We start from the raw sequence: 23301 nt of genomic DNA, 5'->3' as shown, positions 1-23301 counted from the left end.
TGGTTTACTATATGCAATCATATATTTGCCATTTCCAGTTTAAGTCAGAGCTAAACCATTCTTAAAATGTAAGCTTTTTTTAAAAATCGCCCCCACTTAATTTTTCATTTGCCAAACTGTCCAGTCCCTACCCAACAGAAGCTCCAGGCCCCTTTAGCCACTGATGCTGGAGCACGACTTCTTAGGCAGATCACCTAGATATTAGATATAAGATATAAGAGTGATATTCTGGTACAGCTAGCCATTCCGTGATAACAGACAGCTGTCACCAACTGGTAAATTCTGACAGTTTAGTATTTCACGTTAGGGATAGGGCAGTGGAGAGTATGGGGGATTGTAGAAAAAAAAAAAGCTTTGGTTAAAAGAGCGGTTTTGGGCCACTATAATAAAAATAGGAATATTAGTCTATATCCAAATGGCTGTTGAGGACTACTCCCCATGTGTATGGCATTTCTGTTGTAATACAATAAAGACAACTCACCAACTTTATAATGCACACAGCCTTCCAATTCCCCTACTGTTATCCAGCCCTGCTTCTTCTCTACCTCTGGATCATTGTGCAATATCCGGTTCCTCAGCCAGGAAAGGTAATAAACTCTTAGCTTGTTCTTTTTCCCTAATGAGACATATAACACAAGTCTTGAGAAAAAAAAAAGATTTGCGAAAGGATATGTTATTGTAATTTACATATAATTAGTGTATATCTATACTGATATGTAAGGACAGGACCTAAACGGTACAAAAGAAGTACAATATATTCAATAAATGCAATAGGCCAGCTAGTGCATGTACTGAAGACAACTGTGAAATGGTTATGCTATATAGACTCCTTATTCTGGGTGTTGTGTGCGTGATATAAATGAATAAAAATTATATATATATATACACTATATGAGTCAGCACTGTTTACTGATGCAAAGTTTTTATAGGAATAAAATGCCATACAATATGCACATTTTGTAATTAGTTAACCAGATCTATCTATTGAAAATAGTGGTAATGCCATTGTTTCATTACAATGTTTTATTTTATCTCACACATGCTTGTTTGACTCTCACACCTTTCCAGGCACAACTCTAATAGAATACCCAAATGATTTAGTGATAAAAAAGCATGGAGGCTGAACTGTAACTCACACTGTTTGCCATTTTCCTGTACAACTTTAGTCACTTAAAATCTTTCAGTGTTCAAGCTCTTATTCTGTATAGTAAATGTATACTATCTCTGAGTCACTCATCAGACTATGAAATTATCTACAGTGAATGACTTATTTGCATCATTACAACATGCATGGTGGGTGGGTGAGGGAACAAAAGACTGTCCAGAACTTTGAAAGCAAGGGAGTTGGGACTCTAGATCTGTTCTTGGTTTGTGGTATGATCACAGACACAACATCCCACGGGTTTCTTATACAGAAGCACAACAAGGCTGAAAAAAAGTCAATAACACACCTGATATGGTAACCAGGACATTCAGTCCCTCTAGAACATCCATCTGCTGAAACCTCCTCCTGTTGATAAGGCTGTAGACCTTTCCTTGCCCACTGCGGTCCAACAACATTAGCCCATTCTCTGTGCCCACTAGTAAGTTTACACCTGTGTGCAGGAAAAAAAGATTTTTAGCACCAAATGCTTGTGAAACTGACATTTTTCATGATAAATTAAAATGCCATGTATCAGTTTGCCTTAGTTGTCAGCACATGCTAGCCAGCTTACATTAACTTTGATTATAGTTTTTAAAATGGTTGTAAACCTCAGACATGAAGTATGAACAAAGCATATGCTTCTATAGTGTATACTTGTCTCAATTAAAGTGGTAGTAAAGTCAATTTGTTTGTGTTTTACCTACAGTTGACCTATAAAAAAGCTTACCTGTACTAAGCGTGCAACATTTAGGAGATATTTAATTGTGTAGTAGCCGGTGATGTCACCAGCGCATGCGCTCTGTCAGCTGATGTCGCAGAGCCAGTCCAGGCTCAGGCAAGATCATGACAATGAAGTCTGGATTGGCCCACATGCCTGGACTGGCACCCGGCTCAGCCTCTTAGGGAGCCACTGAGAGCCTGAGAGAGTTGCTCCCGCCCCCTCCAGGGCCCAGTGCTCCAGTGAGCGAGAAGGGGGCAGAGCAGTCACCAGCTCTCTTCTCAGGAAGCCCTGAGAATGAGCAATCAGCGGTGTTTGATCGCTCAGTTCTCAGTGTTAGTGCCAGCGGGGAGACAGATGCAGCATTGGACCGATGCTGCATACACCTAGGCAAGTATGATTTTACAATAAAAAAATTTGTATTTGAAGCCCTGATGTAGCCTAGTTCGAGTGATGCCAAACCTGCGCTAGAACACTCAAGCACAGCATTCTGCAGTAAGTTTCCATACCTGCATATTGCCTTTTCTCCCACACTGACTGGCTACAGGGCTTTCTGCGCTTATCTAGTTTCTCGATTATCTACTATTATTAATTAATTCCATTCTGTTCCCTCCTTTCTTTTAATCAAATATATAGACAACCACTGGTCACTATTTTCTGTACTATACGTTATTTGTGTTCCCACATAGATGCACATATGCTGGGATTTAACATTTCACTACCATTCCCATTTAGATTGACTGCTATGCTGCTTGTCCAGTTTAGTTCAGACCTTAGTCTTTGAGCTTTCAGTTAACTTTTTAATAACCTTTTTTCAAACTATGGGGTTGATTTACTAAAACTGAAGAGTGCAAAATCTGGTGCAACTTCCAGGTTTTATTGTCAAAACTTAATTGAACAAGCTGAAGCTAGAAGCTGATTGGCTACCATGCAGAGCTGCACCAGATTTAGCACTCTCCAGTTTTAGTAAATCAATCCCTATATATTTTTTCAAATAGGTCTGATGCGATTGCAAAGTGCCCCCATCCCTAATACATATCAGAAAAACTTTTGGGTAACTTGGTTGGGACTTTGATGACACACAACAAAAAGGTTTAAAATATGAAGTTTATTGTACATACATTACAAACCACACAAGTGTAGAAACATTAAAAATACATAATCATATTGGTATCATGATAGATCATCACAACAGATGACCAAAAGGAGAAATATTTGAAATCCAACACGTTTCAATTCATCTAGAATCTTCATCAGGGAAATACTGTCCCAAAAAGTTTTCCCTATATATTTTTTCCCTAATAACTTTCAAATGATTACTAGATTATTTTATATGTTTGGCAATAAATCTTTACCCCATCATGTTTTAATCAGGTTTTCAGTATTTAGGTTTAAATGAATTATTATTGCTATTAATGTTATAATTATTACTATTTTTGACCACATTATTATATTACTTTTTATTATATTATCGTGATATTAGATTATTTGCTTTTTATTTAAATATTACTTTGAAGGTTGTCAATTTACAAAGATTGGATTATAAATTAGAATAATTGATGTGTCACCAAGAATGTCTGATAAAATTACAACTTGTATTCTAAAACAATAAACTGATACTGTAGTTAACATTAATTGGCGAATATTGTATTTCTGAATCTGTCACTGACTAGATTTTCTATTGTATGCTTCCTGTAGCCCCCAAATTGGTTGAATTTTTCTCTTGAATAAACATAAAAGTTTCTGGACTTCACCAGTGGAGTGATGCTTTCTTCCCTGAAATGCTCTACAGGTTTCCACTAGGACCAACCCAATAAGGTCCTTTGTATCATAGAGCTGCCACAAACTATCAAGTGCATACCACAATACTCCTAATAGTCCAGTGCACCTCATCTTCACCACAATATGAGAAATGTGTAAGCTGACAGTGCAGGCTCCCTCTTTTAAAAATGCTAGTGGACTGCCTGTTATGCTGGGCATAAACGGTTAGTTTTTTTGTTTTCAGCCAGCTCGCTGAACAAAAAAAAAACCTAACAGATTTCTCCATCCACACAAGTGATGTGGATGGAGGAATCCCCCTCCCCTGTAGAGATATTGTATTCCCTATGCAGATTTCTCCACTTTCAGCATCTACAAATTGAGAAAAGTTTTCCAACATTCCTGTTTGACAGAAGTCGATCTAACAATTGATTTCTGTCAAGTGGGGGTTGCAAAAAATGAACTGAAATTCAGGTCAGTCCCTGCTGAATTGGACAAATTTCGATCTGTTTATACCCAGCTTTAAATTGATGCTTTGGCTTCAACGTGTCAGAGCCATTGACCCAGAACAAGTAGACCTTTGAATATCTAACATTTTACTTTTCAACCAATTTTAATTTGCTTTTCATGAGTCTGTACTTAAGACGTATTGAAGCCAGACACAGCCAAGAAGCTAGCAGTTTCAAATGGCAGCCTACATCTTTCTTTGAAGCTTCGGTAACTTTAAAAAATGCTAACTACCTGGATTTCATGTAAATGCAAGCTTGAATAATTTGTCATTCCCCAAAACACGTATATAGATTGTGAGTTCTAACATGTGGTATCCTTTCTAATTTGAATACTTGTTCTAGGTCAGTGACTTACAAAGTATTGTGGTTCATGAAAAATTTCCCACACCAAACCAGAAAATCTATTGTGTCGCCTATATATAAACGGAAACATGCATACAAATTAATAGGGGATTAGGCTAAACATTTCAAAAAGGAAAAATGCAGCAAAAATCAATTTTTCCGCAAAATAAAATGCGACTTACCCCATAATGCTGCACAAAGTATCTCAGAATTAAAGCGTTTCTTGTATTTCCGGATCTCTGGAGTATCGCTGTGAGGACGAATATTGGTAGGGTTCACGTTTACCACTGATATTTTTCTGGCCTCATTCAGCTTGGCTTGTTCTTGTCTAAGCAGCTCGCTAGTAAACAGGGCTAAAAAAAACACTCTCTTCATTCAGCAAAAAAAGAATAAGAAAATGGAGCATGCGTGTTCTGTGACAAATCGCAGCATTTCACATTTCATACATGGGGTGGACTGCTTCGAGGGCTGCAGATGTTGCTGAACTACATCTCCCACAGTCCTCTGTCAGATAAGCATGTAGTTTAGCAATAGCTGATGAGGCCTCTGCTAACCCACTCATGATTAGACATTCTCATTCAGAGGGGAAAGGAGGTAAAGAAATAAAACTTCAAGCGCAGCTTTAAAATAAAATAAATAAATCAAAATGGCCTAATATCCTTCAGCTGGGAAGAATGACAACTGGTGCTGCTTCGTTTTACACAATAATATTTATTCAGTGCTTTAATTCCAGAAGTTCGCTGACTGAGCAGCAGATCTGGGGGATTTAATAGTGATTAAAAAATCTAAGTAACCTGAAAGATTGGAACACAGATCAAGTTAAGAAAGAAAATGGATGCAACAGATTATTGTGTACAGTTATTTAACATCTGACCGTTTTCTAACATGTTTTGGACAGAGTGGGGAAAAGTTCAAACTGATGTCAGATTTTTAGTGTTTGCCACATTGGAGAGTTTTTCCTTCCCTTCCTAACCATGCAAGAAATGGGTGGAAGGGTTGTCAGTGACAGATTAGACACAGAAAGCAATACAATCTAATCTTTCATCAAGTTTCTAAACCATGAATTTGCAGATTTGTGCAACTAAACCTCTTTTTTTAAGAAAATGGTTAGACAGTGTCAGACTAGCTGGTAACTGTGCAGGGAACGTTTCTAACTGAGCAATGCAAACCTGATTGATGCTTTAAAGCTCATCTCCAAGTTTCATTAAAGTTTAAAATGTTTGTTTGGACCAAGCTGGTCCAAACAAACTATTTACTTCACTAACACATGCAGTGGCCGTTAGTTACATACATTACAGCATATGACATTGTGTTCCGGCAGTGGGACGTGGATTTCCTGTCCCGCTCCCAGAACAAATTCAAGTTGGACAGAGCACCGATATTTAGAAAATAACTAAAACTTGGAGATCAACTTTAACATTTCCCAACTCTAAGGCCGCGTACACACGCGCGGACTGTTTGCCCAACCTTGTTCGTCAAACAGTTTCGGCAAACAGTCCGCTCAAAATTTGCATGAGCGGACTTGCCCACACACGAGCGGACTGTTTGACGAACAAGGTTGGGCAAACAGTTCGCTCAACTTTTGAAATGAACGGACTCGCCCACGTAAGGAGGAGGCAAATCCGCCCATTTCGAGCGCGTGTACAGGTAGGCGGGGCCCGCGAAGGAGACGTCGCGGGCTCCGCCGCCTGGAATGGGCTTAAAGGGGAACCCCAACGCCGAAAAAAATCGGCGTGGGGGTTCCCCCAAAGTCCACACCAGACCCTTGTCCGAGCACGCTACCCGGCCGGCCAGGAAAGGGGGGCGAGCGAGCGCGCCCCCCCTCCTGAGCCGTACCAGGCCGCGTGCCCTCAACATGGGGGGGTGCCTTGGGGAAGGGGGGGCCGCGCGGCCCCCCCACCCCAAAGCACCTTGTCCCCATGTTGATGAGGACAAGGGCCTCTTCCCGACAACCCTGGCCGTTGGTTGTCGGGGTCTGCGGGCGGGGGGCTTATCGGAATCCGGGAGCCCCCTTTAAGAAGGGGGCCCCCGGATACCGGCCCCCCACCCTATGTGAATGAGTATGGGGTACAATGTACCCCTACCCATTCACCTGTGAAATAAAGTACAAAAAAAAACACAACACAGGGAAAAAATATTTTATTGCACAGCTCCGGGGGGTCTTCCGTCTTCGGGGGTCTTCTCGCCGGACTCCTCCGCTATCTGTGTGTAGCTCTTTTACTAGCGGAGGAGTCCGGCTTTCTTCCTCCCCGCCGCCGGCCTCTTCTCCCGACTTCGGGGGTCTTGTCCCCCTCTTCGGTTCTTCTGCCGGGCCACCGCGCCTTCTTGTAGCTCTTTTACAGGCGGTGGCCCGGTCTTCTGTCGCCGCTGCCTTCCGTTCTTCTGTCGCCGCCTTCGGTTCTTCTGCCGGGCCACCGCGCCTTCTTGTAGCTCTTTTACAGGCGGTGGCCCGGTCTTCTGTCGCCGCTGTCGTCGCCGCCGCCGCCGTCTTCCGTTCTTGTTGTTCTTCTTCTTCTCCTGGAGATGTTGACTCGACGAGCTCTCCGGCCGGAATGCCAGGGCCGCGCTGTGCGGTCACTTATATAGTGACAATGGGGCGGTGTCACATGGTATATGTCACATGGGTTGGTCACATGGTGACCCCGCCCCCTTACGATGTCATAGTCCCCATGTGACATCAACCCATGTGACCAACCCATGTGACATATACCATGTGACACCGCCCCATTGTCACTATATAAGTGACCGCACAGCGCGGCCCTGGCATTCCGGCCGGAGAGCTCGTCGAGTCAACATCTCCAGGAGAAGAAGAAGAAGAACAAGAAGAAGAACAAGAACGGAAGGCGGCGGCGGCGGCGACGACAGCGGCGACAGAAGACCGGGCCACCGCCTGTAAAAGAGCTACAAGAAGGCGCGGTGGCCCGGCAGAAGAACCGAAGAGGGGGACAAGACCCCCGAAGTCGGGAGAAGAGGCCGGCGGCGGGGAGGAAGAAAGCCGGACTCCTCCGCTAGTAAAAGAGCTACACACAGATAGCGGAGGAGTCCGGCGAGAAGACCCCCGAAGACGGAAGACCCCCCGGAGCTGTGCAATAAAATATTTTTTCCCTGTGTTGTGTTTTTTTTTGTACTTTATTTCACAGGTGAATGGGTAGGGGTACATTGTACCCCATACTCATTCACATAGGGTGGGGGGCCGGTATCCGGGGGCCCCCTTCTTAAAGGGGGCTCCCGGATTCCGATAAGCCCCCCGCCCGCAGACCCCGACAACCAACGGCCAGGGTTGTCGGGAAGAGGCCCTTGTCCTCATCAACATGGGGACAAGGTGCTTTGGGGTGGAGGGGCCGCGCGGCCCCCCCTTCCCCAAGGCACCCCCCCATGTTGAGGGCACGCGGCCTGGTACGGCTCAGGAGGGGGGGCGCGCTCGCTCGCCCCCCTTTCCTGGCCGGCCGGGTAGCGTGCTCGGACAAGGGTCTGGTGTGGACTTTGGGGGAACCCCCACGCCGATTTTTTTCGGCGTTGGGGTTCCCCTTTAAGCCCATTCCAGGCGGCGGAGCCCGCGACGTCTCCTTCGCGGGCCCCGCCTACCTGTACACGCGCTCGAAATGGGCGGACTTTCCGAGCGGGAACAGTCCGCTCATTTCGAAAGTACAGCGGACAGGCCCACACACGGGCGGACTGTTCGCTCAAACACAGTTTCAGCGGACAGTTTTTCGGAATTTCCGAAAGACTTTGTCCGTCCAACTGTCCGCTGAAACTGTCCGCTGAAAGCCCACACACGAGCGGACTGTCCGCCCAAACACTGTTCAGCGGACAAGGTTGGGCGAACAGTCCGCCCGTGTGTACGCGGCCTAAGGCTCCATGCACACCGGAGCTCATAAACTGCAGTTTATTAGAGTTTGGGCGTTTCTTTTAAACGCCCATAAACTCCACTCTATGTTAGCCTATGTGTCCATGCACACATGGACGTTTTTTAGCTTTAATGAGCAGTGGAGTTTATGGGCTTTTTTCTGAACGCCAGAAATTTGCGCTCAAAGTGAAGTTTTTCACCGCAAAAAAACGACAAACGCTCATGAACGCTTATAAACGTTCATAAACACGCGTTAATTAGTGTTTGGCATTCTATTTTTTCAATGCATTGTGGGAGTTTGGAATGCACTGTGGGATTTTTGGAGTGTTCTCTGTGTATTTTTATTGAACATGCTCATAAACTATAACGCTAATAAACGCTAGAACAAAACGATGTTAAAAGCACATTTTTCAACCAGCGTTTTCTGCCAGCAATCTGGCGTCCAGAAAAAGATTTTTTGAGCTTCAGTGTGCATGGAGCCTTATCAAAAAATGAAATAAAGGCAGGCACATACATAAAAAAAAAAAAGAAACGTGGATACTTTGAATGGGACATTCAGTTTTAGCCAACTTACTTAAAGATATCAAACTAAATTGTTCATTAAGAGATCTCTAATTGTTTTTCAATGGGATATCAGTATTGGGCAGCCCAAAATATATTAGCATCACCTTTGACTAGATGATTAAGGGAAAAATGCAGTGATGGCAAGCATGGTGGTTTGTCAATTCTATAATTTTCTTGTATGGCTTTGATGTTTGCTTTGCTTAAAATAACTAAAGTAATCTAAAGTAAAGAATCTAAAGTAATTATTTTTTTTAATGAGTCAGTACTGGAGGAGGTTCTGACATCCACTAAGATCCAGCCTTTGTCTGTAAAAGCAAGAGTGGTCCCGGGAAAATGTACCCTGTTGTAAGACATGGCTTATTTACGATAACAATGAGATCATTCCAATAAAACTGAACGTGTATTATCAGGCTAACAGCCATATGTGAACTGACCATTTCTGAAAGCGAAAAATTTATAGATGTGTAGATTAGCCTCAAGCAGTTCTAAACAGAAACATTACTATGAGTGTAACCCAACAATGCTTCTATGCTTTGCCAGAAACCTCATCATGCTTGAGGTCCACCATTCGCCATTGCATCCATTTAGAAAATTAATAAAGAAAATACTTTATATAAGAAATCTGGTCCAGTTCAAGCCTGGCATAGAGGAAATGCATAATAAAGAAAATATTAATTAGTGAATCTGAACATTATGTGACCAAATGACACATATAATGTATTACTTTGGTGGATTTAATATTTTCTAATGAATTAATTTTATTAGTAAAGGAAGCAGCCGTTGTGTTAATTCTTCCTAGCATTATATGGACTATACTAACAGAAGTAGAAGTACTGTGTTGTAGTCCATAGCTAATACATATATAAGCTTTACCAGTTGAAAATTGGTATATTGCTAGTTGATCTGTTATTGACTGCTATGGGTGACCACACAGCACTGCTCTTAGCACTATGGTACTGGATAAAACCCTTACACTTACATTATAAACTGAAATAAATCACCTATACACCTATCTGTACACTACCATAAGAGCAATAAAGTGTTCACGTACAAACCATATCAACTCAATACCTGTTGCCGACGACTCTTCATCATCATCATCATCTTCATCTTCTTCATCATCGTTATCAGTGGGTGATGTCTGGAAAACTCTTGTATCAACAAATGGTGTAAAAGAGGCTTTTGTTGTACTTCCTACACCATACTATAATGGTTAAAAAGAGGCAAAACATAATAATAAAAAAAAAAAATTAAAATCAAACATGTGAATTATAAACAAACATTTTACAATAAGTTAATGATATTAATGTAACAGTAAGTAGCATTATTAATGTTAATCTCATTCTTATGGTAAAAATACTGTATAGAATTATATTTGTTTAAAAAGTAATCATAATTATATCAATAATAAACATGCATTACAAGTAATTACTTAATCCTAGAAGTACACAACACCTAAAGTCCAGAGTTTAGTGACTCTCCATGCCTCACTCTGCTCAGGGAGGAGGAAATTTAAATCTGGTCATGCAAAAGTCAGTTGAATGCTGGTTTTGCATTAGCGACATCACACCAGTGAAGTGAAGGGATTCGATGCACATACTCGCCAGCACACCTTGGATCTTCAAATGCAGTACAAAGCTTTTATTACAGAGAGATCACATCACAAAAACAAGTGCAATGTTTTGGAGCTGCGCAGAACCCCTTCGTCAGGAATGTAGTCACATGCCCGACGAAGGGGTCCTACGTGGCTCTGAAACATTGCACTTGTTCTTTTGTGATGTGATCTCTCTGCAATAAAAACTTTGGACTGCATTTGAAGATCCATGGCGTGCTGAGAAGTATGTGTATTGATCTGTGATATCGAGTGTGCAGATTGTTGTCGCTACAGCACCAGCTACAGATGAGCCTAGTCATCCAGGAATGTGTGCGACGTGAATATAGACAAGAGTGAAGTAGATTCAATCTCACTACCCCGGTACCAGCATGCAGCAGACACACAAGATTAAAAATTCTATCAGGATTTGATACTACTCTCTCTCACTAGGTGCTGTGTACTAATGCATTTATTCCACAGATCAACTACTTTAGGAAAAAGTAAGCAAAGTGCGACCACAAATTTTTTTTTAGGATCCTTGACACTTTTTTGGCATTCATAAGCTGCATCACAAAAAAAGAATGCAATGTAAATTCAACATTAAAATCTAAACTATTTTTGTATCAAAACTATACTAATTACTAGCTGTGTTGATGTATTTCTATAGCTCACTGCATCCCCTTATATATACACACACATCAATTTTTTTTGTTCTGGAATACAGCTATGCCAAATAACAAATGGTGCATTAAGGAGGGCCCTACAGCATGCCCTGAGAAGAACAGAATTTGCTTAATTTTGGGGTACCAAAAGCAGTTATAAAGACACATCCTCCCTTCACCAGCAAACAATTTAACATGCATGCATCTGCAGTGCTAAAACAGAGTTAGCGAAGGAAAGATAAAGAGAAGAGAAATAAAGTAGCACCACGGTCAGTACTAGTAACCAGTTATCCAGTAAGCGGAAGTATTAGTTTGGTACTGCCACCACCTACTTCAGTCCCAGTCTCCACTTCCTGTGCATGCGGTGAACCTCTCCCTATAGGCTCGGTTGGAGTACCCACCGGGGAGTGGCTCTGCTGGACTAAGTCAGGAAGATTTATGTGGCCGGCAAAACCATTACTTTCTGCATGGCCTGAGCGTTTTTTATCTCCAGATGTCTGCGGACACACAAAGGAAAGTACATGGACAACTCCATTACAAGAGCTTAATTGGCAGTTAGATGTCTGTATAGTAACGTGCATATAAAACAGTAGCAGAGTTCAGAAACACAGACATATAGACAAGCTGCATTATCCAGAAGGCTAAGCAATTTAGTAATGTACTGCTTTACAATCTTTGTATATCCAAAGCTATATTGCCTGTACGCCCCACCAGAAAGGTACCCAATATTCAAACCTGCCCAACAAAAAGGCATCTTTTCCACATCTCCTTCACAATAGCATTTATACTTCCTTTGCAATTATTTCAAGACATAGGGGGCGATTTACTAAAGGCAAATAAACTGTGCGCTGCAAAAGCACTTGCTCCAGAGCTTCGTAAATGAGGTAAAACTTCACTTTGCAAAGAATACATGCACGGAAAAAAAAAACAACACCTTTTTTGTTTGTATATGATTGGATTATAGAAACCAGCAGAGCTTCCCCTCAGATCCACAGCAAATGCACTTAAAGTGCATTTGCAGTGCATAGTATATTTTCCTTTAGTAAATCAACCTCCCAGTGTTCATCTTCTAGTAAACCAAATATTTGCATACGGTTTGCTATGTATACAAATGTTTAATAAAACTAAAACGGCATACCACTAATGGGAACTTGTGCCAGAAGAAATATATAGATTGACCGCTTTCTAAAAATGATAGTATCCTGGCTGCTTAATGCAAAAACAAACATTTAGACCTCATACACACTGATGTTTTAAAAAACGGGCTGTAAAGCTAGTAACAACGCCTGGAAAAAAAGCAGCGTTAAAAACACTGATTTTATTAGCATTCTGATTTGGTATCAATACACATTTAACATAGTTTATAAGCGTTAATGCTATAAATCCCTCTGCTATTTTCCTCTCCCAAATTACCCACATAAACATTTTTACAGCTTAAAAATGCTGACCCTAAAAAAGTCAGTATATCGCTAATGCGCGTTTTTGAGCTTTTTTCGGTGTCAGCTTCAAAACAGCTCTAGCGCTGGAGCCTCAGAATGTGCTGGTCTTTGGATTTTTTTGGAGCTTGAAAACGACCATGCCTGTTACAGCTCCCAAACGCCATGGTGTGTATAAGCTAATTGAATAACATGGAGTGGCATTCTTAAGCAGCAAAAAAAGATCAAAAAAGCCACTGTTAAAATGTCTGTGTGTATGAGGCCTAAATATACTACAGCTTACAAGTCCTTAGGATGTGGTGGCTTTATTTGTTTTCTGTTATAGCCTTCAATTTTAACACGGTAATGCTACGAATAACACAGTTCCTGTCCCTGGGTGGCCAAGCTCACTCACTTCACTGTATCTATGGGGGCCCCCATGGCTTCCATCCAGGATGGACATTAAATATGTCTGTCTTTGTTCATTGCGATTACATAGGGGCTAACAGGATTGGTAGTTTACAGAGGAAAAATATGCTTGTTTGTGCTTTCTATTAAGGTCCGAGGCGATGCTCAGGACACAAATAAACAGGTATTTTTTTGCTTAAAATATTCTTAACGCATAAAAAAATAAAATAAAAACTGACTCAAGCTCGACTAATATCCTCAGGGAGATTTGTAAAGCAATATTATAGGTACAATCTAGTTCTTGACATGCAGGTCGTGCAGAAAACAGACAAAAGTAAAACTGTGTAAAAGGAAAATAACAACAGGGCATAATGACCTGATGCATTAACACGGATAAAAAAAGTTGGCAATACATAAAATATATTCACAAGAAGTCACAATTGAATGCGTCCATTAGGGGCCTGCAGCAGAAGATGCCATTCAGCAATCATGTGTATAAAGTGATGCTAACAACACAACACAATCTCCTGTGCTTGGGGGCTTAGTCTATAAGTAGGTGGTGCAACCAATCCTTTGGATAAAAGGTGGAATGCCAGTGGTCTTGCTACCCTCCTCAGAACAATGGGTATCCTTAGAACTGAAACGTATAAAGAAGAAAGGAGGGCGCACCGGCCTTGTGCATTACCAAAGATAAAATCTATTAAAAACAATAACAGCAGTAGTCATACACACAAACAAATGTGTTAAAAAGGCTTGGCAGTACACCAGCAAATGGAACCATGTCTCTAGACACCTGCAACCTGGACCGGGTATTGAAAGGGACCAGATGGCATCGCAAATGGCTAATGGATTTTGAGGGAGGACCCTCGTCCTCAGAGCCAAAGTGGTGAACAACTGGCCCCCTCTGGTTATGGGCTAGGGACACTTCCATGCTGGCAGGGGAGGGATATAGGATGTTGGATAATAGCATACACTTCCGATTGATCCACTTAGTGGGTGGTGTCCACTCAGATGGGCATGGTAGGATCTGGTGGGTGTTTGCATATATATATATATATATATATATATATATATATATATATATATATATATATATATATGTAACCAGAGGGGGCCAATTGTTCACAGCTTTGGCTCTGAGGAAGAGGGTCCTCCCTTGAAACGCATTAGCCGTTTGCGAAGACATCTGGTCCCCTTCAATACCTGGTCCAGGTTGCAGGTGTCTAGAGACACAGTTCCATTAGCTGGTGAACTGACAAGCCTTTTTAACATGTTTGTTTGTGAGTATGACTACTGCTGTTATAGTTTTTAATACATTTTATCTTTGGTAATGCACAAGGTCAGTGCCCTATCCTTTCTTCTTTATATATAAAGTGATGTTGCCTGGGAGCCATTTCACATTCAGCAGAAATGCAGGATGCAGTCCCTTGTGCAAACACAACCGTGCTGCTGGTCAAGGAGGGTTGCTGGATGTCACCTTCTGCTGTTGGCCCCTGATGAAATTTTGACTTCTTGTGAGTGTATTTTATGTATTATCCATGTTAACACACTGGGTCATTGCACCCTGTTCTCAGTTTCCTTCTACTCTGAAATGTTCTTAGCCTAAAAGAAAAAAATACATAATGTAGCCTCAACATTTAAGGACTGGCAAGCTGCAATATTACATCTGCAATATTACATCTTTGTTTTCTTTAAAGCACAGTTGCAGACTTAAAATTGCATTTTTTTTAAAGTACTGTATGCATCAGAAGGTGATCATTTCAAAGCGAACCTGACAGTAAAAAGCAAAGCCTGCATAATTTATCAGGACTCCCCCCCCCCAAAAAAAAATCAACGGCAGAATCACAAATTTCACAAGAATACACTTATGCATTATGCTTAAAGTGATTTTGAGTTACCCTAAACTTACATACTTTTTCAACATTTGTCACACATTCAGCAAATCTCTATGATAAAAAAAAAACACCAGTGGCTGAGATTGGGGTTTTCTTTCAGCTTGGCTGTACAGATGCCCAGAGCACCTGGCAACTGGGGTCCCTGTAATCCCCACTGGGGGTGACCCTATTCTTGGCTTCCCCTATCTCGGGGTTTGGGTGACTCCTGTTCACCCGGTGCCTAACTCTATGCCACAATTTGCCCCAATTTAGCATCAGGCCCCCGTCACCATGTCCTGTTTTGTGTCAGACATCTTCACACTCTCTTCGGTTTATTTAGGCTTCAAGTACACTGGACGTTGTTTAACCTCTCCTGAACGATTTAACTTGACAGCTAAAAACTGGAATCTAAAAATGGTCCATTTAGCCACATTTTAATGGTGCGTTTAGTCGCATTTAGCTGCATTTGTGTCTAGAAGCATTTGTAAAAAAAAAGAAAAATGAAACAAGTTACCGCGTTTACAAGCTATTACAGGCATTTGGCATTTCAATTGCCTCTGAACATCCGTCTGAGCCCATTTTTTTGCATTCCAAAAAATGCTTCTAAATTCAACTGCCTAGAAGGAACTATAAACGACTCTGTGTACATGTACTGATAAGAAAACATAGAGAAGAGGTCAGGGGCAGCTAAAAAAAAATGTCCAACTGCTCCTAAACATCCATTTACCAGCAGCAGTGTACATGAGGCCCTATACCTATAATACCAACATTTTTTTTCCTTTTTTTATATTTGGGCTGTGGTCCTTCTATTACTCATGGGATGTCATTCACTATACTACTATACTATATACTATATTTTGTTAAAGAACATCTGTTTACTTTTATCAATATTTTTATGTATTTTGTTAGCACATATTTTTTCCTCATGTTTATATCATTATTTCTTATAGTTATTTTTACATTCACATTTTTGAAATTCACACTTTGATTTTTAAATTTGGATTATTTAACTTTTTTTTTTTTTGATTTTATTTTGGTCACAGTTTTTTCAATTGACCACTAGATGGCTCCTCAATAGATAATATCTTTAGATTTTCTTCTGTGACAATTTATCCCAGGAGTTAATGGTGAAGCTGCAGTCTGATCAGAGGGAGGAGAGTGACCCAGTTCCCTACAGTTTTCTCTCTTTTTTTTTTTTTTGCTACTATTTATTATGGGGGAAAGGGCCCTTCTATATTACGTGGACAATTTTGTTTACTGCAAGGTCCACTTTAATGTAAAGACCTTGTTTTTTGTATATAATTTGATTACTACAGAAACACTATCTGCTTTGCAGTGCTACACAATGGTTGTGCATTGCAATGCTTCTCATAAGGGAAGTCTAGGAGCTGGAAGTCTGACTCACTGGAAAATGCAGCGAGAGAACCCTCTAGTTAATAATTTAATATATAACATTTAAAAAAAATATGTATAATTTTCTTTTTAAGCTATGTAAATGTGAAATATTATATACAATTATGTATTCTTTGATTAGCAGCATAAGCTTCATGCACCTTATCAAATGTTTTGCAGTATGACCATTACTCCTTTGTTGTAAAAACCCATGTACAAAGATCAATAGCTCAAGCTGAAATGTACACCCCCAAGAGAAGAATCAGAACACTGATTTGTTCTCAACCCTCTATTTCTTCAGATGGATCCTTTTAGGGTTCCATTTAGAGGCAATGCCCAGTGCTCTGAGAATACTCGTATTACAACTATGGACAATTGGTACGCTAAAAACCTATAAGATTGGTTCCACTATAAAACATGACTTTTTATGCACTTCCATCACAACTAATATTAAAACTTCAATTTTAATAGGAAAGTAAGAGCAAATGTAATTTTCAGTTTTCTTCCAATCTCCAATATGCATAATAATTGAAACCATCCATATACTAAGCTTCCCAGGTAGAATTATGGATCGAGCAAGAATTAAATGATCTTTGATGTCAGCTCTGCATGAATCTCTTCCTGCATGCACTGGCAGGATTGACATTTATTTAATGAAAACCTGAGCATGAATCACTGTTCCCCCTCAGCTGCCGCATGTGCATATGTAGTGTAGTGAAGCATAGCCCGAATAAAATAAAATATTTATTATACATTTCTCAGCAGTCATTTTGCTAGTTTGGCAAGAAACTCTTAGGACTTGCTCTGCATTTGTAAAAAAAACAGGAAGTGATTTATTGGGGAAGATTCTGAATGCTGGATGCAAGACAACCAGACTTAAAATCAATGTTCTGGGGGAATGCTAGGATGTTTTTTACTCAGACATCCTAGCTAATCTGCAGTGATCCACGATAGCCCAAATCAATAAAAGAAGCACGATAAGAATCTCAATGTTTATCTGACATTTTTACACTTCCTCTCTTATAAAGATTTTTAATTTGAGTATCAGGTATAATTTTTTTTTCAGTATATACATTGCAAAAGTATTCACCCCCTCTCCCCCCCCTTGGCATTTTTCGTGTTTTGTTGCTTCACAACCTGGAATTAACATGGATTGTTTGAGGATTTGCATCATTTAATTTACAGAACATGCCCACAACTTTGAAGATTTTTATTTTTTATTTTTTAGTTTTATTGTGAAGCAAACAACAAATAGGACAAAATAACAGAAAAAGTCAAAGTGCATAACTATTCACCCCCCTAAAGTCAATACTTTTTAAAGCCACCTTTTGCTGCTATCACAGCTCCAAGTCGCTTTGGATAAGTCTCTATGAGCTTGCTACATTTTTTGCCCATTCCTCCTTGCATAACTGCTCCAGCTCCTTCAAGTTGGATGGTTTGCGCTTGTGAACAGCAATCTTTAAGTCTGACCACGGATTTTCTATTGGATTGAGGTCTGGGCTTTGAATAGGCCATCCCAACACATTTAAATGTTTCCCCTTAAACCACTCAAGTGTTGCTTTAGCAGTGTGCTTGGGGTCATTGTCCTGCTGGAAGGTGAACTTCCATCCTAGCCTCAAAACACACACAGAGTGGTACAGGTTTTGCTCAAGAATATCCCTGTATTTAGCACCATCCATCTTTCCCTCAACCCTGACCAGTTTCCCAGTCCCGACTGCTGAAAAACATCCCCACAGAATGATGCTGCCACCACCATGTTTCACTGAGGGGGATGGTGTTCTTTGGGTGATGTGATGGGTTTGCGCCAGACATAGCGTTTTCTTTGATGACCAAAAAGTTACATTTTAGTCTCATCAGACCAAAGCACCTTCCTCCAGACATTTTGGGAGTCTTCCACATGCCTTTTTACAAACTCAAAATGAGCCAATCTTTTTGCTGAAAGTAATGGCTTTCTTCTGGCCACTCTGCCATAAAGCCCAACTCTGTGGAGCGTACGGCTTATTGTCGTCTTATGTACAGATACTACAGTTTCTGCTGTGGAACTCTGCAGCTCCTCCAGAGTTACCTTAGGTCTCTGTGCTGCCTCTCTGATTAATGCCCTCCTTGCCCGGTCCATGGGTTTTGGTGTGCAGCCATCTCTTGGCATGTTTGCTGTTGTGCCATATTCTTTCCATTTGGTTATGATAGATTTGATGGTGCTCCTAGGGATCATCAAAGATTTGGATATAACCTAACCCTGACTTGTGCTTCTCAACAACATTGTCCCTTACTTGTTTAGAGAGTTCCTTGGTCTTCATGGCAGTGTTTGGTTAGTGGTGCCTCTTGCTTAGGTGTTGCAGCCTCTGGGGCCTTTCAAAAAGGTGTGTATATGTAATGAAAGATCATGTGACACTTAGATTGCACACAGGTGGACATCATTTCATTAATTATGCGTCTTGTGATGGTAATTGGTTGCACCAGAGCTTTTTATGGACTTCATAACAAAAGGGGGTGAATAAATATGCACATGCCAATTATCTGTTTTTATTTGTAAAAAATAGTTTATGTATTTTTTTCTAATTTTACTTCACCATCTTAGACTATTGTGTTCTGATCCATCACATATAATTCAGATTAAAAAAAAAATTGAACAAAAGGGTGTAATGTAGCAAAATAGGTAAAAAGCCAAGGGGGTGAACACTTTTGCAAGGCACTGTATGTTGCTTGTGTTCATAACTCAAGAGGCCCTCTTCTAAGCTTATATTGCTTTTATCAATATTAATAGTAAAACACCCCACTGTTCTATAGTCCCAAACCTTAAAACCAAAGCCTACATAATTAACTACTGCAATTGTTCCTAGGTGTGTATAAAGAGAATGTCCACCAAAAGTAATCGGACATTGGACACACAGATTCCTCAATATGGCAATGAGCAGTGACTTGACTTTCAGTGATATGACTGGTTGATATAGGTAACACTTTAGCTTCGTTCTATGGGCGCTTCTCCACTGATTAAGTCCAAGAGATTTTATGCAAGAATGTGTTCTTCAAATCGGTTTAACCACTTGCGGACCGGCCTCTTTTTCAGAATCGGTGTTTACATGTTTAAAACTGTTTTTTTTTTTGCTAGAAAATTACTTAGAACCCCCAAACATTATATATATTTTTTTCTAACACCCTAGAGAATAAAATGACGGTCATTGCAATACTTTTTTTCACACCGTATTTGCACAGCAGTCTTACAAGCGCACTTTTTTTGGAAAAAATTCACTTTTTTGAATAAAAAAATAAGACAACAGTAAAATTAGCCCAATTTTTTTTTATATTGTGAAAGATAATGTTGTTATGCCAAGTAAATTGATACCCAACAAGTCACGCTTCAAAATTGCGCCTGCTCATGGAATGGCGTCAAACTTTTACCCTTAAAAATCTCCATAAGCGACATTTAAACAATTATACAGGTTGCATGTTTTGCGTTACAGAGGGAGTCTAGGGCTAGAATTATTGCTCTCGCTCTACCGATCGCGGCGATATCCCACATGTGTAGTTGAACTACCATTTTCATATGTGGGCGCTACTAACGTATGCGTTCGCTTCTGTGTGCGAGCTTGTCGGGATGGGATGTTTAAAATAAAAAAAAATTCTTATTTATTTTACTTGGATTTTATTTATTTTTACACTGTTTAAAAAAAATAAATAAAAATGGATCACTTTTATTCCTATTACAAGGAATGTAAACATCCCTTGTAATAGAAAAAAGCATGACAGGTCCTCTTAAATATGAGATCTGGGGTCAAAAAGTCCTCAGATCTCATATTTGGACTTAAATGCAATAAAAAAAAATGTCATTTGAAAAAAATGACATTGAAAAATGTTCCTTTAAGAGGTATGGGCGGAAGTGACGTTTTGAACATCGCTTCCGCCCTCCTATGGTATAGAGACGAGTGGGGGGGCCATCTTAGCCTCACTCGTCTCCATACCCAGCAGTGTGCAGGACCTGATCGCCTCCGCTGCTAACAGCGGCTCCGGTAAGTGGCGGAGGGTGTGCAAGAGAGTCGGGTGGCACCTCTCCCACCGCCGACAATGGTGATCTCGCGGTGTACCCGCCACAGAGACAACCATTATCATACACACGACTGGAGCCTGAAGAGATGGATATCCCGGTTGTGGCAGCAGCAGCTGCGGTTACCGAGATATACCTCTTCAAAAAATGGACGTACATCGTTGTGCGCCGGTCGTAAAGTGGTTAATATGGTTCAAGAGGACTGGTTTTAGAACGGGGACCCAGAAATTATATTTCATAAATGTTCATATGAGATTGTGAAATCTTAACTGCTAAGCTACATAACCTCACTTCCTACATGCACCATCCCACATAAAATACACAGGTTATTGTTGCCGCTTTAAAAAAAGCTAGCTAATCAAATTGTAACCTAAATAATTCTCACAGTAGAGTTTTTCTTTGAATGAAAGAAGAAAGAAAGAAATCCATTTAGAAGCCTAAACATCCTCCGTATGGAATAGATGTAGTCCTAACAGAATAAGGCAGAACTGATGTCACACTGGTGCACAATGTATTATAGTAACAGGACTAGGCTATTCATATACATTTTATGTATATTTGTGCAAGTTTTGTAGCTATTTATCCCATTACCAGAGAAACGTTTTGTCTTTCGATTCTCATATAAATGTCTATGACTTACTATATGTCTATTCACATTTAAATCAGTAATTTCTAGTAGAGTAGTGTAAACATATCTACTAAAAAGATTCCTGTACGGTAGAATACATTATATTCAACTTTGTTTACATTACTGTGTATTCATCTTTATTGTTTTATATGTCTCTCTCTCTCACATTATATACAAAATAGTACTGTGTAAACGTTTTAGGCGTTTGTGAAAAAATGATGCAAAGTAAGAATTCTTTCAAAAATCTATGTTTTAATTGTTTACATTTATCAATTTACAAAGTACAAGGCTCGGTTCACACAGGGGGCGACATGACTTGCCGCGCCGCGACCTGCCGCGACCTCAGCGGCGACTTGCAAACGACTTCTGTATAGAAGTCAATGCAAGTCGCCCGAGGTCGCCCAAAAGTAGTACAAGAACCTTTTTTCTAAGTCGGAGTGACTCGAGTCGCTCCTCTTAGAATGGTTCCGTAGTACAGAACGGGGGCGACTTGTCAGGTCGCGGCACGGCAAGTCGTGTCACCCCCTGTGTGAACCGAGCCCAAAGGTAACGAACAGAAAAAAAAATCTAAATCACATCAATAGTTAGTGAGACTACCTTTTGCCTTCAAACCAGCATCAATTTTTACACTTTGTACACTTGCACGAAGTCAGGGATTTTGTAAGATTAGATTCAGGTGTTGGATTAACCAATTGTACCAAGCAGGTGCTTATGATCATCCATTTCATATACAGGTTGAAAAACAGTCACTAACTGAAACTTAAACAGCTGTGTAGGAGGCTTAGAAGGAACAGCCAAACTCTGCTACTAAGGTAAGGTTGTGAAAGACAGTTGCATGTTTGCCAAAGGGCTGGAGAACAGTACAACAATGAATGTCTGCAAGCAACAGTGAAACATGGTGGAGGTTCCTTGCAAGTTTGGGGCTGCATTTCTGCAAATGGAGTTGGCAATTTGGTTGGGATTAATGGTGTCCTGAATGCTAATACAGGCAGATCCATCATGCCATACCACCAGGGAGGCATGTGAATGGCCTCAAATTTATTCTGCAGCAGAACAATGACCCCAGACATACAGTCAATATCATCCAGAACTATATTCAGCGTAAAGAAGAAGAAAGAGTCCTGAAAGTGATGGTTTGGCCCCCATAGAACCCAGTTATCAACATCACCAGGTGTGTCTGGGATTACATGGAGAGAAGGATTTCAGGCAGCCTATATCCACAGAAGATTTGTGATTAGATCTCGAAGATGGTTGGAACAACCTACCTGCTGAGTTCCTTCAAAAACTGTGTGTAAGTGTACCTAGAAGGATTGATGCTGTTTTAAATACAAAGGACTGGTCACGCAAATATGGATTTGATTTGGATCTCTCTTCTGTTCATTTACTTTCTATTTTGTTAATTGGCAAAAATAAACTATTAAGACTTCTATTTCTGAAAGCATTTTTAATTTACAACACACACATTATATATAATATATATATATTATATATAATATATATATATATATATATATATATATATATACACACACACACACAGTGCCTTGCGAAAGTATTCGGCCCCCTTGAACTTTTCAACCTTTTGCCACATTTCAGGCTTCAAACAAAGATATAAAATTTTTATTTTTTGTGAAGAATCACCAACAAGTGGGACACAATTGTGAAGTGGAACGAAATCTATTGGATTTTTGAAACTTTTTTAACTAATAAAAAAATGAAAAGTGGGGCGTGCAAAATTATTCGGCTCCCTTGCGTTAATACTTTGTAGAGCCACCTTTTGCTGCGATTACAGCTGCAAGTCACTTGGGGTATGTCTCTATCAGTTTTGCACATCGAGAGACTGAAATTCTTGCCCATTCTTTCTTGCAAAACAGCTCGAGCTCAGTGAGGTTGGATGGAGAGCGTTTGTGAACAGCAGTTTTCAGCTCTTTCCACAGATTCTCGATTGGATTCAGGTCTGGACTTTGACTTGGCCATTCTAACACCTGGATACGTTTATTTGTGAACCATTCCTTTGTAGATTTTGCTGTATGTTTGGGATCATTGTCTTGTTGGAAGATAAATCTCCGTCCCAGTTTCAGGTCTTTTGCAGACTCCAACAGATTTTCATCCAGAATGGTCCTGTATTTGGCTGCATCCATCTTCCCCTCAATTTTAACCATATTCCCTGTCCCTGTTGAAGAAAAGCAGGCCCCAACCATGATGCTGCCACCACCATGTTTGACAGTGGGGATGGTGTGTTGAGGGTGATGAGCTGTGTTGCTTTTACGCCAAACATATCGTTTTGCATTGTGGGCAAAAAGTTCGATTTTGGTTTTATCTGACCAGAGCACCTTCTTCCACATGTTTGGTGTGTCTCCCAGGTGGCTTGTGGCAAACTTTAGACAAGACTTTTTATGGATAT

The 23301-nt window shown here is 40.5% G+C and overlaps 1 protein-coding gene across 18 annotated transcripts in view; it reads right to left on the bottom strand.

Annotated features, from left to right (window-relative positions):
• Positions 1-23301, bottom strand: part of TNIK (TRAF2 and NCK interacting kinase) — a 367731-nt gene that overhangs the window by 14101 nt on the left and 330329 nt on the right. For 15 of the 18 annotated variants that reach the window (XM_077487975.1, XM_077487979.1, XM_077487977.1 and 12 more), the window contains 5 exons: positions 11471-11635; positions 9954-10086; positions 4654-4824; positions 1452-1595; positions 482-616 (listed from right to left, as the gene is read on the bottom strand). In XM_077487975.1, the coding sequence (XP_077344101.1) occupies positions 482-616; positions 1452-1595; positions 4654-4824; positions 9954-10086; positions 11471-11635 (748 nt within the window). Of the gene's footprint in view, positions 1-481; positions 617-1451; positions 1596-4653; positions 4825-9953; positions 10087-11470; positions 11636-23301 lie in introns of those variants that run through there. The other 3 variants (XM_077487978.1, XM_077487985.1, XM_077487992.1) reach the window with 3 other exon arrangements.

The sequence above is a fragment of the Lithobates pipiens genome, unplaced genomic scaffold (genome assembly GCF_037356315.1).
Source record: "Lithobates pipiens isolate NorthernLeopardFrog02 unplaced genomic scaffold, aLitPip1_a1.2 Scaffold_18, whole genome shotgun sequence".
Classification (NCBI taxonomy): Eukaryota; Metazoa; Chordata; class Amphibia; order Anura; family Ranidae; genus Lithobates; species Lithobates pipiens.
Note: the sequence above shows the minus strand (reverse complement) of the source record. Positions and strands in the feature narration are given on the sequence as shown.